Source organism: Sciurus vulgaris, assembly GCF_902686455.1.
Source record: "Sciurus vulgaris genome assembly, chromosome: 11".
Classification (NCBI taxonomy): domain Eukaryota; kingdom Metazoa; phylum Chordata; class Mammalia; order Rodentia; family Sciuridae; genus Sciurus; species Sciurus vulgaris.
This window is the reverse complement of record NC_136472.1, coordinates 53,712,734-53,726,376: the sequence shown is the minus strand read 5'-3', so window position 1 is coordinate 53,726,376 and position 13,643 is coordinate 53,712,734. Positions and strand designations below refer to the sequence as shown.

Sequence of the window (13,643 nt, the reverse complement as noted above, 5' to 3'; positions counted from 1 at the left end):
TGGAATTGCATTGAATCTATATAACACTTTTGGTAGTATGGCCATTTTGACAATATTAATTCTTCCTGTCCATGAACATGGGAGATCTTTCCATCTTCTGAGGTTTTCTTTAATTTATTTCTTTAGTGTTCTGTAGTTCTCATTGTCACCTCTTTTGTGAGATTGATTCCCAAGTATTTTATTTTTTTCGAGGTTATTGTGAATGGGGTAGTTTTCCTAATTATTCTCTCCAAAGATTCATCACTTATGTATAAAAATGCGTTGGATTTATGAGCATTGATCTTGTAACCTGCTACTTTACCTGATTCACTTATGAGTTCTAAGAGTTTTCTGGTGGAATTTCCAGGTTACTCTAAATATATAATCATGTCATCAGTGAACAGGGATAGTTTGAGTTCTTCTTTTCCAATTCGTATCCCTTTAATTTCTTTGGTTTGTCTAATTGCTCTGGCCAGAGTCTCAAGAACAATGTTGAATATAAGTGGTGAAAGAAGGCATCCCTGCCTTGTTCCAGTTTTTAGGGGGAATGCTTTCAGTTTTTCACCATTTAGAATGATATTAGCCATGGGCTTAGCATAGATGGCCTTCACAATGTTAAGGAATGATCCCACTACCCCAGTTTTTTCTAGTGTTTTGAGCATGAAGGGATGCTGTATTTTATCAAATGCTTTTTCTGCATCTATTGAAATAATCATGTGATTCTTAACTTTTTGTCTGTTGATATGCTGAATGACATTTATTGATTTCTGGATGTTGAACCAACCTTGCATACCTGGGATAAAACCTACTTGATTGTGGTGCACTATCGTTTTAATATATTTTTGTATGCGATGTGCTAAAATTTTGTTGAGAATTTTTGCGTCGATATTCATTAAGAATATTGGTCTGAAATTTTCTTTCCTTGATGTGTCTCTGTCTGGTTTAGGTATCAGGGTGATATTGGCTTCATAGAATGAGTTTGGGAGGGTTCCCTCCTCTTCTATTTTATGGAATACTTTGAGAAGTATTGGAATGAGCTCTTCTTTAAAGGTTTTGTAGAACTTGGCTAAGAACCCATCTGGTCCCGGACTTTTCTTTGTTGGTAGGCTTTTGATGACCTCTTCTATTTCATTGCTTGAAATTGATTTATTTAAGTTGTGTATGTCCTCCTCGTTCAGTTTAGGTAATTCATATGTCTCTAGAAACTTGTTGATGTCTTCGAAGTTTTCTGTTTTGCTGGAGTATAGATTTTCAAAATAGCTCTTAATTATGTTTTGTATTTCAATCCTGTCTTTTGTGATATTTCCTTGTTCATTCCGAATTTTAGTAATTTGAGTTTCCTCCCTCTTTTTCTTTGTTAGTGTGGCTAAGGGTTTATCAATTTTGTTTATTTTTTCAAAGAACCAACTATTTATTTTGTTAATTTTTCCGATTGTTTCTTTTGTTTCAATTTCATTGATTTCGGCTCTGATTTTAATTATTTCCTGTCTTCTACTACTTTTGGTGTTGGTCTGCTCTTCTTTTTCTAGGGCTTTGAGCTGTAGTGTTAAGTCATTTATTTGTTGATTTCTACTTCTTTTGTTGAATGCGCCCCATGAAATAAATCTTCCTCTAAGTACTGCTTCCACAGTGTCCCAGAGATTTTGATATGATGTGTCTTTGTTCTCATTTACTTTTAAGAATTTTAAAATTTCCCTCCTGATGTCTTCTGTTATCCATTAATCGTATAATAGTGTATTATTTAACCTCCAAGTATTGAAGAAGTTTCAGTTTTTTTATTCTGTCATTTATTTCTAATTTCAGTCCATTATGATCTGATAGAATACAAGGTAGTATCACTATCTTCTTGTATTTGCTAACAGTAGCTTTGTGGCATAAAACATGGTCTATTTTAGAGAAGGATCCATGTGCTGCTGAGAAGAAAGTGTATTCGTGTTGGATGGTATATTCTATATAAGTCGTTTAAGTCTAAATTGTTGATTGTGTTATTGAGATCTATGGTTTCTTTATTCAATTTTTGTTTGGACAATCTATCCAGCGGTGAGAGAGGTGTGTTAAAATCGCCTAGTATTATTGTGTTGTGGTCTATTTGATTTCTGGAATTGAGAAGGATTTGTTTGACGTACATGGATGAGCCAATGTTGGGGGCATAGATATTTATAATTGTTATGTCTTCCTGATTTATGCTTCCCTTAAGCAGTATGTAATGTCCTTCTTTATCCCTTCTGACTAGTTTTGGCTTGAAGTCCACATTATCTGAAATGAGGATGGATACTCCAGCTTTTTTGCTGTGTCTGTGTGCATGATATGTTTTTTCCCATCCTTTCACCTTTAGTCTAGGGGTATCTCTTTCTATGAGATGGGTCTCTTGCAGGCAGCATATTGTTGTATTTTTCTTTTTAATCCAATCTGCCAGTCTATGTCTTTTGATTGATGAGTTCAGGCCATTATCATTCACGGTTATTATTGTGATATGATTTGTATTCCTAGTCATTGGACTCATTTTTGTTTTTTGACATGATTTGGTTTCTCCTTTATTTGGCTATTCCTTTAGGTTAGTTCCTCCCGTTGCTGATTTACATTGTTGTTTTTCATCTCTTCCTCATGGAATATTTTGCTGAGAATGTTCTGTAATGCCGGCTTTCTTTTTGTAAATTCCTTTAGCTTTTGTTTATCATGGAAGGATCTTATCTCTTCGTCAAATCTGAAAGTAAGTTTTGCTGGGTATAAAATTCTTGGTTGGCATCCATTTTCTTTCAGGGCTTGGTAAATGTTGTTCCAGGCCCTTCTAGCTTTTAGGGTCTGGATTGAAAAATCTGCTGATATTCTTATTGGTTTCCCCCTCAATGTAATCTTATTCTTTTCTCTCGCGGCCTTTAAAATTCTGTCTTTATTTTGTATGTTAGGTATTTTCATAATAATGTGCCTTGGTGTAGGTCTGTTGTAATTTTGTATATTTGGAGTCCTATAAGCCTCTTGTACTTGGTTTTCCATTTCATTCTTCAGATTTGTAAAATTTTCTGATATTATTTCATTGAATAGATTGTTCATTCCTTTGGTTTGTTTCTCTAAGCCTTCCTCAATCCCAATCATTCTTAAATTTGGCCTTTTCATGATATCCCATAATTCTTGTAGATTCTATTCATGATTTCTTACCATCTTTTCTGTTTGGTCAACCTTATTTTCAAGATTCAATATTTTGTCTTCAATATCTGAGGTTCTGTCTTCCAGGTGATCTGTCCTATTGGTTATGCTTTCTATGGAGTTTTTAACTTGGTTTATTGTTTCCTTCATTTCAAGGATTTCTGTTTGGTTTTATTCAGTATCTCTAACTCTTTATTGAAATGTTCTTTTGCTTCCCTTATTTACTCTTTTAACTGTTGTCTAGTGCATTCATTTAATGCCTGCATTTTTTCTTTCATCTCCTCGTTTGCTTCCCTGTTGTTTTAATTATGTACATTCTGAACTCTCTTTCGGACATTTCTTCTGCTGTGCTGTCATTGGGTTTTATTGATATAGTATCTAGATTTGTTTCAGACATTTTCTTCCCTGTTATCTTATATTGGTCAGATGTCAGTGGGACTCTGTGATATTGTAGATTTCCTCTATTGGCTTATAGTGTCCCTGTAGATTTCCAGTGTATCACCTACCAGCCTTCAGTAGCCTGAAGTCTTGGATTAACTTGATAATGTAGTGCTTCCGAAGAACGCTGCCCCTAGCCCGCTACTGGTTCCAGGGAGGGAGACCTGGAGCGGTCACTTGCTGCCCAGCCCTGGTCCCAGAGGCTGGTTGCAGGTCGGAGGTCTCCACTGGCTTGGGGACTTGTGGCTGGCTCTGTATAGACAGGCTCTCACTGGGCAGTTTGCCCCGAGAAGCTAGCCTAGAGAGGTGCTTCCCACCGGAGGGGGCTGGGCTGCTTGGGGAAGTCTCTGGCGCCCTGTGCTGGTCACTGAAGCAACCTGCAGGCGGCCTGGAGCTGGCAGTGGGGCGGGCCGGAGCTGGCCACGCTGTTTCTGTGCAGAAAGCCTCTCATTGGGGGGCCTGCTCCGCGAGGTTGGAGATTCTGTCCCTGTGGGAGTAGCTCACCACCAGAGTGCACAGAGCTGCCTGGGGGAGACTCTATCTGCCTTGTCCTACTCTAATAAGCCACTCGAATCCGGGCCTGCTGCCCAGGTGAGCTTCGCTGGGTGGGGGAGACTCACCCCGTGGTTCTGTTTTAGTCCGAGTCTCTCAATGCCTCCCCTTCTTGAATCCTGGGTTCTGGAGCGACTGGAGATGCAGTTACCCTCTAGTCCACCATCTTGGATCGCCCCGTGGAAAAAGCCTGCAGGTGGAGGGGGACAAGGCTGCCTGGAGAGGTCTCTGGCTGCCCAGCCCTGGTCCCAGAAGCTGATTGCGTGTCGGAGGTCTCCGCTGGCTTGGGGACTTGTGGCTAGCTCTGCATTGAGAGGCTCTCACTCGTAATATAACATTTAACAGGAGTTAATTTAGAGGTTACCACATAATTTCTTTGGTTCTTCTGAAGAGCCTATGAGCTCTTCTGTGCAATTTTTATAGAGGATGAAATTGGAGAACAAGCAGGATCACTTGATAACCCCTGATGTCACACACTGTGCATTTTGACACCCAAGGATTTACAATTTGCCAGCTCTTTGGACCTGACACCACTCTGTGTTGATTGCATGTGGATGAGAAAGGTACAGAGTAGTAAATCCCAAGTTATATCTCAGATGGCAGTCAAATTGAGAATAAAAGAAAATCTAAGATGAGCAAATTTCAGAAACAGAGGGGAAGAGAAGCCAATCAAATAGGGCACAAAAGGGACATGGGTATAAATCAGGAGCAGATATGAGAATTCAGAAGCCCTTTGCTGTCTCACAAAGGCATCTATGACCTCGGAATCCAGAGGACACACAGGGGAAGGAGGCTTTGAAGGGAATAGAGGGCACATTCTCCTCTGGGTCTACAGAGAGGCATCTGAAATGAAGGCATCCATCATAAGTTTTCTTAGATAGCTAAGTTTCCTCAACATTTGTTGATTTGCACAGGAAACAGGAAGGAAAAATGGAAATGTTGGTGTCTTGACTGAATGCAGTTTCCATATTTCTCTTTAGGGTATGGTGTATATGCCTTTGGCATCAAACATATAGCTCTATAAAGACCTTCCAATTTCAAGGCATGTCTTGTTTGCTTTATTCACTACTTGACCCCAATACTTAGCATGTGTTCTTTACAGATCATCTATCATAATACCTTACCTAACACAAAAATAAACTCAGGCTTACTCAAAGGAATTTTCCAAAATCACATCTTCAAGAGCAGGTCCAACTCCAGCCTCTGGTTTCCTGGAGCCCTATCTGATTCTTTGCCACTGTTCTCTGTCCCATCTTGCCTTGTTTTGTTTTCAGAGCTTCCATGGAATCTCATATGACTACAGAATGTGAGACACCATTAGCACCTGTTACAAGTTCTAAATTATCCCAATAACACCAATTTTCTCCTCTGTGATACTGATTCTCTGAGTTTTAGGTCTCAGGTATCCCATTTACCTTCCTATCTTAATGATGATATCACCACATGACTAGGCATTGGCCAAATGCAGTGAGGAGAGTGATGTAACCACTGCTGGGTTATAGGATTAACACTAGCACTAGCCTGCATTTCTTTCTCTATTTTCTCCTGTATCCCTTCTGATATATCTGGAACCATTTAGGACCACAGGATGATGGGACACTTCCAGGCCTGGGGAGCAGCACTATCAAGGTCTCCTTGAGTCTGCTGCTCTGGAGCTTACAGCACGGGTCTAACACATATCCTGTTAAGTTCATTAGTGGTTCAGTTTTAGTCACACTTTCACTCAAAGAAGAATAAAGATTTTGCCTTTAAAATGACATTCCACTTTCAAGCCATTTTTTATTAATGTAGGTGATAGTTTCATAAAGTTAATGCAAGAAAAATAATATGTTAATAAGAAGAATAATTTCAGTGGATATAAAATGGCAACGGATTCAATGATATTAGATTGAGAAAACCCCAGAGTGTAGGAAGATAGCAGGAGCAGTGAGGGACAGTTTCATTGTCCTGACAGTTTTTATTCCATCCTTCTTCTCTCCCTTGATAGAGTTTCCAAACTGGTGGCTTCTTAGCACCCCAACAATGGCATCCTTTTCCTTCTTTTTCTGGGTGAACTGAGCTACCTGGTGATACAGACAGGACAGTAGAGAATGGGAGGAGAGGGATTTGAGTTTTCAATCTCCTAACTCTCTCCTGCAGGCAGTGTGTTGGCAGTGGCACTGCTCCTCCACCTGCCTGGTCCTCTTTAGTAATACAGCTACACCCAGGCTAGGCTCTGTCCCTGGTTAGTGCTACCTCCTTTGTCCCTTACAGTCTAGGTATGGAAACAGTGCTCGACCCTTGCTTTCCTGAGGGTGCCTCTCCATGCATTGCTATTCTTCCCGTAATCCTGCACATCTTTGAAAATAATCACTCCTGGTGTATTTCTCAATCATTCCAATTTAAACCATCTGTTTCTTGTTAGAACCTTAAGAAATACAAAAGGAAAGTATTTTTGAAAAGTAAATGAAAGCAATGAAACCCATTTTATAGCGTCTTATCTCCAATAAGTAATACCTCCATGTGGCTTTACTTTTTAAATGAATTTTTATAAAAGTCAGAAATCTACCCATGACAGCAGATATAAATCATTGGAAAAGGTGAGAATGAGCTAAATCAGAAAGAGAAAAGTTCTCATTAATGCTATTTTCAACTCTCAAATTGGGAGCTTCAAGAAACCAGTGTTCAGAAGTATGAGTCTGTCTCCTGACTTTCCCTTAAAGAAGGGCCATGATCCCCTCCCTGTAGCCCCCTATGGTAGAAACACAGGGATGTGAACTGAGAGCAAACCCCCATACCTCAGAAGAATTCGGACAGTTCTTACCTTTCTTCCATTCTCCTGTGCAGAAGTGGAGAGCTGAGCTGTAGATTAGGTGAGAATCTTTCTGGGATGGAGTGACCCCACGGTACAATTCTTGGTTCTCCCAGTGGAGAGATACCTATGGAAGCTGTACATGAAAGCTGGTGATCAACTGAGGCTTTTAAGATTCTGAATGGCCCTATGATTTTTAGTCCTTGGATTGGGAGCAAATTAGAGACCACAGTCATTTGAGGCCTCATTTTAATGACGGTGTTTCTGGGCATCTGTGTCAATTCCACTCACATATTGGCCTCTCCCTTCCATCCCTTTCACTCCACCTCCCTGTAAGTGGTTGCTTTTCTCTGTGCTGTGTCACTTATGATCCTAGATAACAATGTAAGCAAAGTGTGCTTTCATACTGAGTTTCATTGATAGATGACAAAGTATATCATTGGGTCATTAGAGGCTCATCATGCCCTGGCCCCACTTTTTCTTTTTTTTTTTTTGCTTTTGTCTCATCAATAATAAATTTATTTCTATACATTTTTTCCAAATGACAGAGGAAAAGAATGGAAATCCTATTCTCATTGAATCCTATTTTCTTCTTACTGCTCTACCCATTTGTATTTTTCTCATTTTCAACTCTTTGTGGCAAACATATTTGTATATTTAATGTGCCATTATAAAGAGGTTAATCAACTGACATTTCTTAGAAAATGTGAAGTGTTCAGCACATTAAACATTCTTTTTTTTCTTCCTGCATGTTATGAAATTTTTATATTAAATTTTCATGTTGTGTAGACATTCCAAATTTTGTTTTTATCTCATGTTTCCCTTTTTGTTTTTCTTATTATACTCATAGTAGTTTATATATCATTTGTTAGAGAATATCATGCTAACTGAAATAAGCCAAATCCAAAAAACGAAAGGTTGAATGTTTTCTCTGATATGTAGATGTTAATTGACAATAAAGCGGGGAGGTTAGAGTTGAATAGAGTTACTTTATATCAGGTAGACAGGAGTGAATGGAGGGGAAGGGGTATGGAGGAAGGAATGACAGTAGAGTGAAACAGACATTATTACCTCATATACATGTATGACTTCATGACCGATGTGACCCTACAATATGTATAATCTGAAAAATGAGATTACACTCCATTTATGTATGATCTCTCAAAATGTACAAGTGTATTCTATTGTCATGCCCAACTAATTAGAATATATTAAAAATTAATTTAAAATGTGTAATTTGAATGGGAAGTTAAGATGACATAAATCTTGGGGGCTTGAAGAATGATTTGGTTTGGATATGGCTTATGTTCTCTCATGCATTCATGTGATTGCTGCAATATTTCAAGAGTGGCATTGGGGGAGGTTTTGTGGAATATTTGAAAGGTGGGACATAGTAATATTCTTTAGGTCATTGGAGGCTTTTTTGTTAATGTAGTTCTCATGCAATCCCTAGATTTCTTGTGAGAGAGTCTTTATAAAGGAGCAACCTTGGCCCCGCCCAGCTGTCTGCTTCATGTTTGGAGATATGACCCTTATTCCAGGCCCACTTCCACCACCCACCATAGGGCCTTACCCAGAGTGGGCTATGAGGTTTTGACTTTCAATCAAATCTATAAGCTAATGTAACCTGTTCATTTCATGAGTGTCTGTGTCCAAAATTTTGTTATAGTAGGTAAAGCTAAATAATAAAGAAGGTAATTTGAAAATTCAGAAATTTTCTTCTGTGGGTTGATTTGACAAATATTTCATGAGAACCTTAATTATGTGTTGAATTGTCTTAGAAATATTTATTTGGAAGTCCTAATCTCTATTATCTCAGAATATAACTATTTGGAGATGGCATCCTTCAAAAGAATTAAGAGAAATTCATTAAGGTGAATCTTATCCAAAGTAAATATGCTTACAAGTAGAGGAGGTTAAGTAACAGACATGCAGAAGGAGGACCAAGAAGAAAAGGATACCATTTACAGGCATGGAATTATATCTCATAACACACCCACATAAGATACTGCTATAGTCCACTTATAATATATATATATATATTTTCAAATTTAAATGTGGGAAGTATTTGGATACTGGATTATTTATATATTGGTAGAGGTAAAGTATTTCAGGTACTCTGGTTACCTTTTTTATTTTTAAAAATAATTAAATGTCATAGGTTTTCACACATAAGCAGTGCCTACATAAAACAATGAAACCCAAATGAGATCTGTAGTGTAGGTGATTTGATGGTACTACCATCAAGTGCCTGATTTTGGTAATGTACTACATTAATGTAAAATATCACCAATAGTGTAGTCTGGGTAGTGGATATACAGAAACTCTGCTATCTTTACAGTTTTTGCTAGTCTTTAATTATTACAGAAGGAATTGCTTAAAGACAATTCAAATGTTCATTTGTCAGATGGACAACCTACATGAATGTTGAAGTCAACATAAATGAGGACATAGGGGATGCTAGAGAGAATCTTATAAGCTAGGTTCAAAGGCCAGTACAATATATCATAAGCATTCACACACTCACCACTATAAATAAGTGAATGTAGAAATTTTTGTGATATTTTCTTTCATTTGTGGTGTGAATATAAATAAATAATAATTTACAGGTAGAACTACAGATAAAGGTTCCATCTACTCTTCCACTGTGCTCTTCAGCCTTTGTCCAGTAGATAAGCATTATCATGACAGATGTATCACAGGATGCTAAAACAAAGGTTTAATCTGAAAGGAGGGTCTTGGCTGGAGTGGAGCTCAGGTGCAGAGCACTAGCTAGACATGTGAGAGGACCTGCATTGAAACAAAGAAACCAAAGAGATGGTATTGGTACTATATGCACAAAGAAGTGCTGGTGACATGCAAAATTTAGATGCATTTCTGAAAATCTTTACCAATTCTTAAGCCTTTAAGTACATCAAGGCTATAAAAAAGTTTAATGTTGAGTTTTTTTTTTTTTGTGAGGAATAATATTTATAATTTATTTGGAAGATTAGTTATCTTTCCTGCTCTCAACAAAGGCTTTTAGCAGGTCAAAAATCATCAGAAATGTGGGTATATTCCATTGCTTCACTCTTTGTCCCTTACCTCACAAGCTTTTCCTTTTTCTATTACTCTTTGGTTTTCATTTGTGGTTTCTGACCCAGTATGTTGGACATATTCCTTGGAAGAGGATAGGAACAACAGGTTGTGGCTTTGTCCTGGGTTCACATGGCTGGTTGTTTTGGATTTGACAGTATTTTGGACTTGACTTCAATTAATTTTTAAACAGTATGCCAGTTTAGTCACTTCAAGGCCATAAGAGACATGGCAGTTTCCTTGAACACTCCAGCTTCTTAAGAGGAATCTTTCCGCGATGACCAAATTTTCATGGAAAGGCACAGGAAGCGCCAGCTTCCTGGAGGGAAGCGATCCTTTGCTCAATCACAGTTGTGGGAATAGGGAATGGAACAATGCCTGTGATCTAACTATATGGAGTTTCTCCATCTAAAAATGTTTTTAGGAGTGAATATTTTGTTTTGATGTCAAAATGTAGCATGAGGGCTATTTGACATAATCTGTCTTTTGTTTTCATGAATGTAGAGAATTGGTGAGGACTTTGAACCATGAGGATGTTTGATGGCAAATTTTCTGGCTTGTTCTTTTCCTGCAATATCTGGTAGAAATCCAGACAATTGTGGATTTGGTTAGTTATTCTTTCCATTGCAGAAAAATTGAAAAAGAGATAACATTTAATAAGAAAGATTAGGAGCAAGATAACTTGAGAAGTTTACTGGTGTTGTCATCTAGGATGGAGATATTTTACCTTCTGACCAACATTTTACTTAAGAAAACTAGAAAAGTCAGGAGAAAAAAAAAATGTTTTAAAGTGGGTGTACAGGCTTCAGAGGAGGAAGACTTACACAAGAGCTGGATTTTCACATAAGGCCTGTCAACTGCATCTGCTGGGATCCACAGAAGAACCAAGCCAACAGTGCCATTCAGGACTCAGAGCAACTCACACCTAATAATATTAGATGCATTAAATTGAAAACATTAGATGCAAGACACCAGGCCTTGCATTCTTTTGTATGATCTTCATATTTTATATCCAGGAATCTATGAAAATACCTGTTCAGAAAGCTCAGAATCAATAAGCAGACACAGAGCAGGGCAAAACACCTGAAATGTGTTTTGGGTGGCAGAAGTGGTTCCAGATAGGCCAGTGAGGACACACAGTGCTAAGTACTAATGGCACTGAGCCTGGTGGGGCCTGCAGTGTACACAGTATGATCCATGGCAAAGACATGGAGGAAGATAGTGTTGGGATGGAAATCCCTGATGAGTACCTGCAAGAAATCCATAATGATGTAGCAGGTGAAGAGGAAGTAGACACTAGTTAGATTGAGGATGTAGATGGAGTAGTGTTTCTCTGCCTGTAAAAACCCAGAAGTCACAGCACAACCACATTACCTGCCAGAACAACCTGGGAAGATGAGGATCACCACATTCTGGATCAGATTGATCTTGTTAAAAGTTAGGCACTTGGTTTGATTCTCAGCATCCCATATAAATTAATAAGTAAAAAATGTCTATCAATAATTTAAAAAATGTTGAAAAAAAGTTGCAGTGATAGTCCTGTCCTTTCCATCTGTTGGTGTGAGTTCCATCCCTCAGGCTGAGATGTTTGGATTAATGCTGAGAAACCCTCCCTGTTGTGCCTGGGAACACAGACCAGATGTGAGCATCTGGTGCATGAATACTATTCTCAAGACAATCCTGCTACACTTGATTTACTACCAGGATGTTAGAAGTGGGGAAAGAGAGCTTTGCAGAGTTTAGGGAAACTATCAAAGACCAGACACAACTGGGACCTGGATACAAACCTACTTCTGACCCTCTCCAATGCTTGTATGCTGCACTGCAGAGCAGATGCTCTATTGCATGGGGAATTCTATTCCCAACATTCTCCACTCAACATGCTTGAGTGAAGGAGCAAAGCACCACTGAGTGTGAGCAGCATTCAGAAATTTTCTCTCAGGTTCAGGAATTCAGAAAGATGTAGAGTTGGCCATGACACCACCATGACTAATAGATGTTGCATCCTAAGAACAGAAGAAGACCTTGTTTTAAGACTCAGAATGGAATGTGGGTTCTTTCTCAGACAGATATGAGGATGACTTGGCCTGGTGAACTAGAAGTGACTCAAGTGTAAGTCTCAGTGAAGACAGAAGCAGTGTTTGTATTTCCAGCATCTAGTTCTATGTGCAGCATCTTGTGTATTCATATTCATTCAATGAATGCATGAATGAATTCTAACCATAGTGAAGATTCTGATTTAATGAAAATACAATAAAAGATATTAGAAAATATATAAAAAGTGAGATGAAAGAAACCTGAGATTGTCAGTATTTTTGTGAAAATTTCTGGGTATATTTAGCGTTTCTTATGTGTACTCAAAAGAAATTAAGCTGAGTACTGAATACATTTAAAATGAGGCTTCAAGATGGTTTATTGAGCACTTAAAAGCATTTTCATCCACAGTGGGAGTGGGGTTTGTATTTGAATTGACTTCTAGCAACACCAATGAGAAACAAATAAGCCATGTGGGTTCCAAATGCCACTGAAGAGAGAGATAAGTGTTGGAGTATTTGGAGGACTATTAAGTGGTGCTCTGCAGTGTGTATAGTAGAAATGTACTTCATTTTCTCACCCAGATGATTCTTAGCACAGTTACTTTGGAGATAAAATGTTTTGGGGAGGTTTCTGTAAGGTGTTGAAGAAGAAGTTTAGGGCTTGAATAGAAGGTGAGTTTCTCATACAAGTATCAACTGGGGCAAAGGGCATGCTCCTTCCTGAGTGGAAAACAAATGGCATGTGTTTGAGAATTTACTGTTCATTGTATCCTTGAATCTTGTGGGAAAACTTTCATACAAGAATTTGTATTTGCCCATTTTATAGAGGATGAAATTGTAGTACAAACAGGATGTTATAAGCCCTTGACCTCATTTACTATGAATTTGAACCCTGCAGTGCTGTCTCATGGTCTGCCCTCAGTCCAGTCCTTGTGACTTACACCCTCTGTGTGCTGATCCCACATGGATGCAGGAAAAGCAGAGGAGCAATTCCCACATTATATGCAACATGATGGTCAAATTATGGATGAAAATGAAATGTAGCCTAAGTACATTCCAGAATTGGAGGGGATCCAGTTAAATAGAGAACAATAGAAAGGTGGTAGAATGTATATTCCAAACTTGTTAGGAATATACATTCCAGGTGCCCATCGTTGTCTCAGAAATAGAGCCATGACTTAGGAATCAAGAGTACTCACAGGGAAATGAGGCCTCCAATTAGTTAATGTCTTCTGAAATTTTAGAGGTATCCAGGCCCGAAGAGATGGTCTCCATCATGTACTGTCTTAGAGAAGAAGCTTCCCATCATTGAGTGGCCAGAAAAAGATGTGAAAAGAAAACAAGAACCTGTGTTCTTTGCATTGAAAAGACTTACAGTTCACACAGCTGTCATTAGGGTGTGATGTTTGATTCATTTCAATTAGAAGCTCAATATTACATAAGTTATGTTTATTTTTTTCACTAATGAACCCTGTGTTCCTTAATGACCATCTATTGTAATATCCTCTGTTAATATAAGAGACTGAAGATTTGACAGACATATTTCCTTCCTTCCTTCCTTCCTTCCTTCCTTCCTTCCTTCCTTCCTTCCTTCCTTCCTTCCTTCCTTCCTTCCTTCCTTCCTTCCT

General features: G+C 38.4%; 1 protein-coding gene across 1 annotated transcript in view; it reads right to left on the bottom strand.

The window, feature by feature from the left end:
* LOC306639835 (uncharacterized protein) overlaps positions 1–13,167 on the bottom strand; it is a gene marked incomplete at both ends in the record, with an annotated part of 38,447 nt that extends 25,280 nt beyond the window's left edge. The window contains 2 exons of the mRNA XM_079103541.1: positions 11,230–11,316; positions 13,153–13,167. Coding sequence (XP_078959667.1) covers positions 11,230–11,316; positions 13,153–13,167 — 102 coding nt within the window. The remainder of the gene's footprint in view (positions 1–11,229; positions 11,317–13,152) is intronic.
* Between the last annotated feature and the right edge of the window lie 476 nt (positions 13,168–13,643).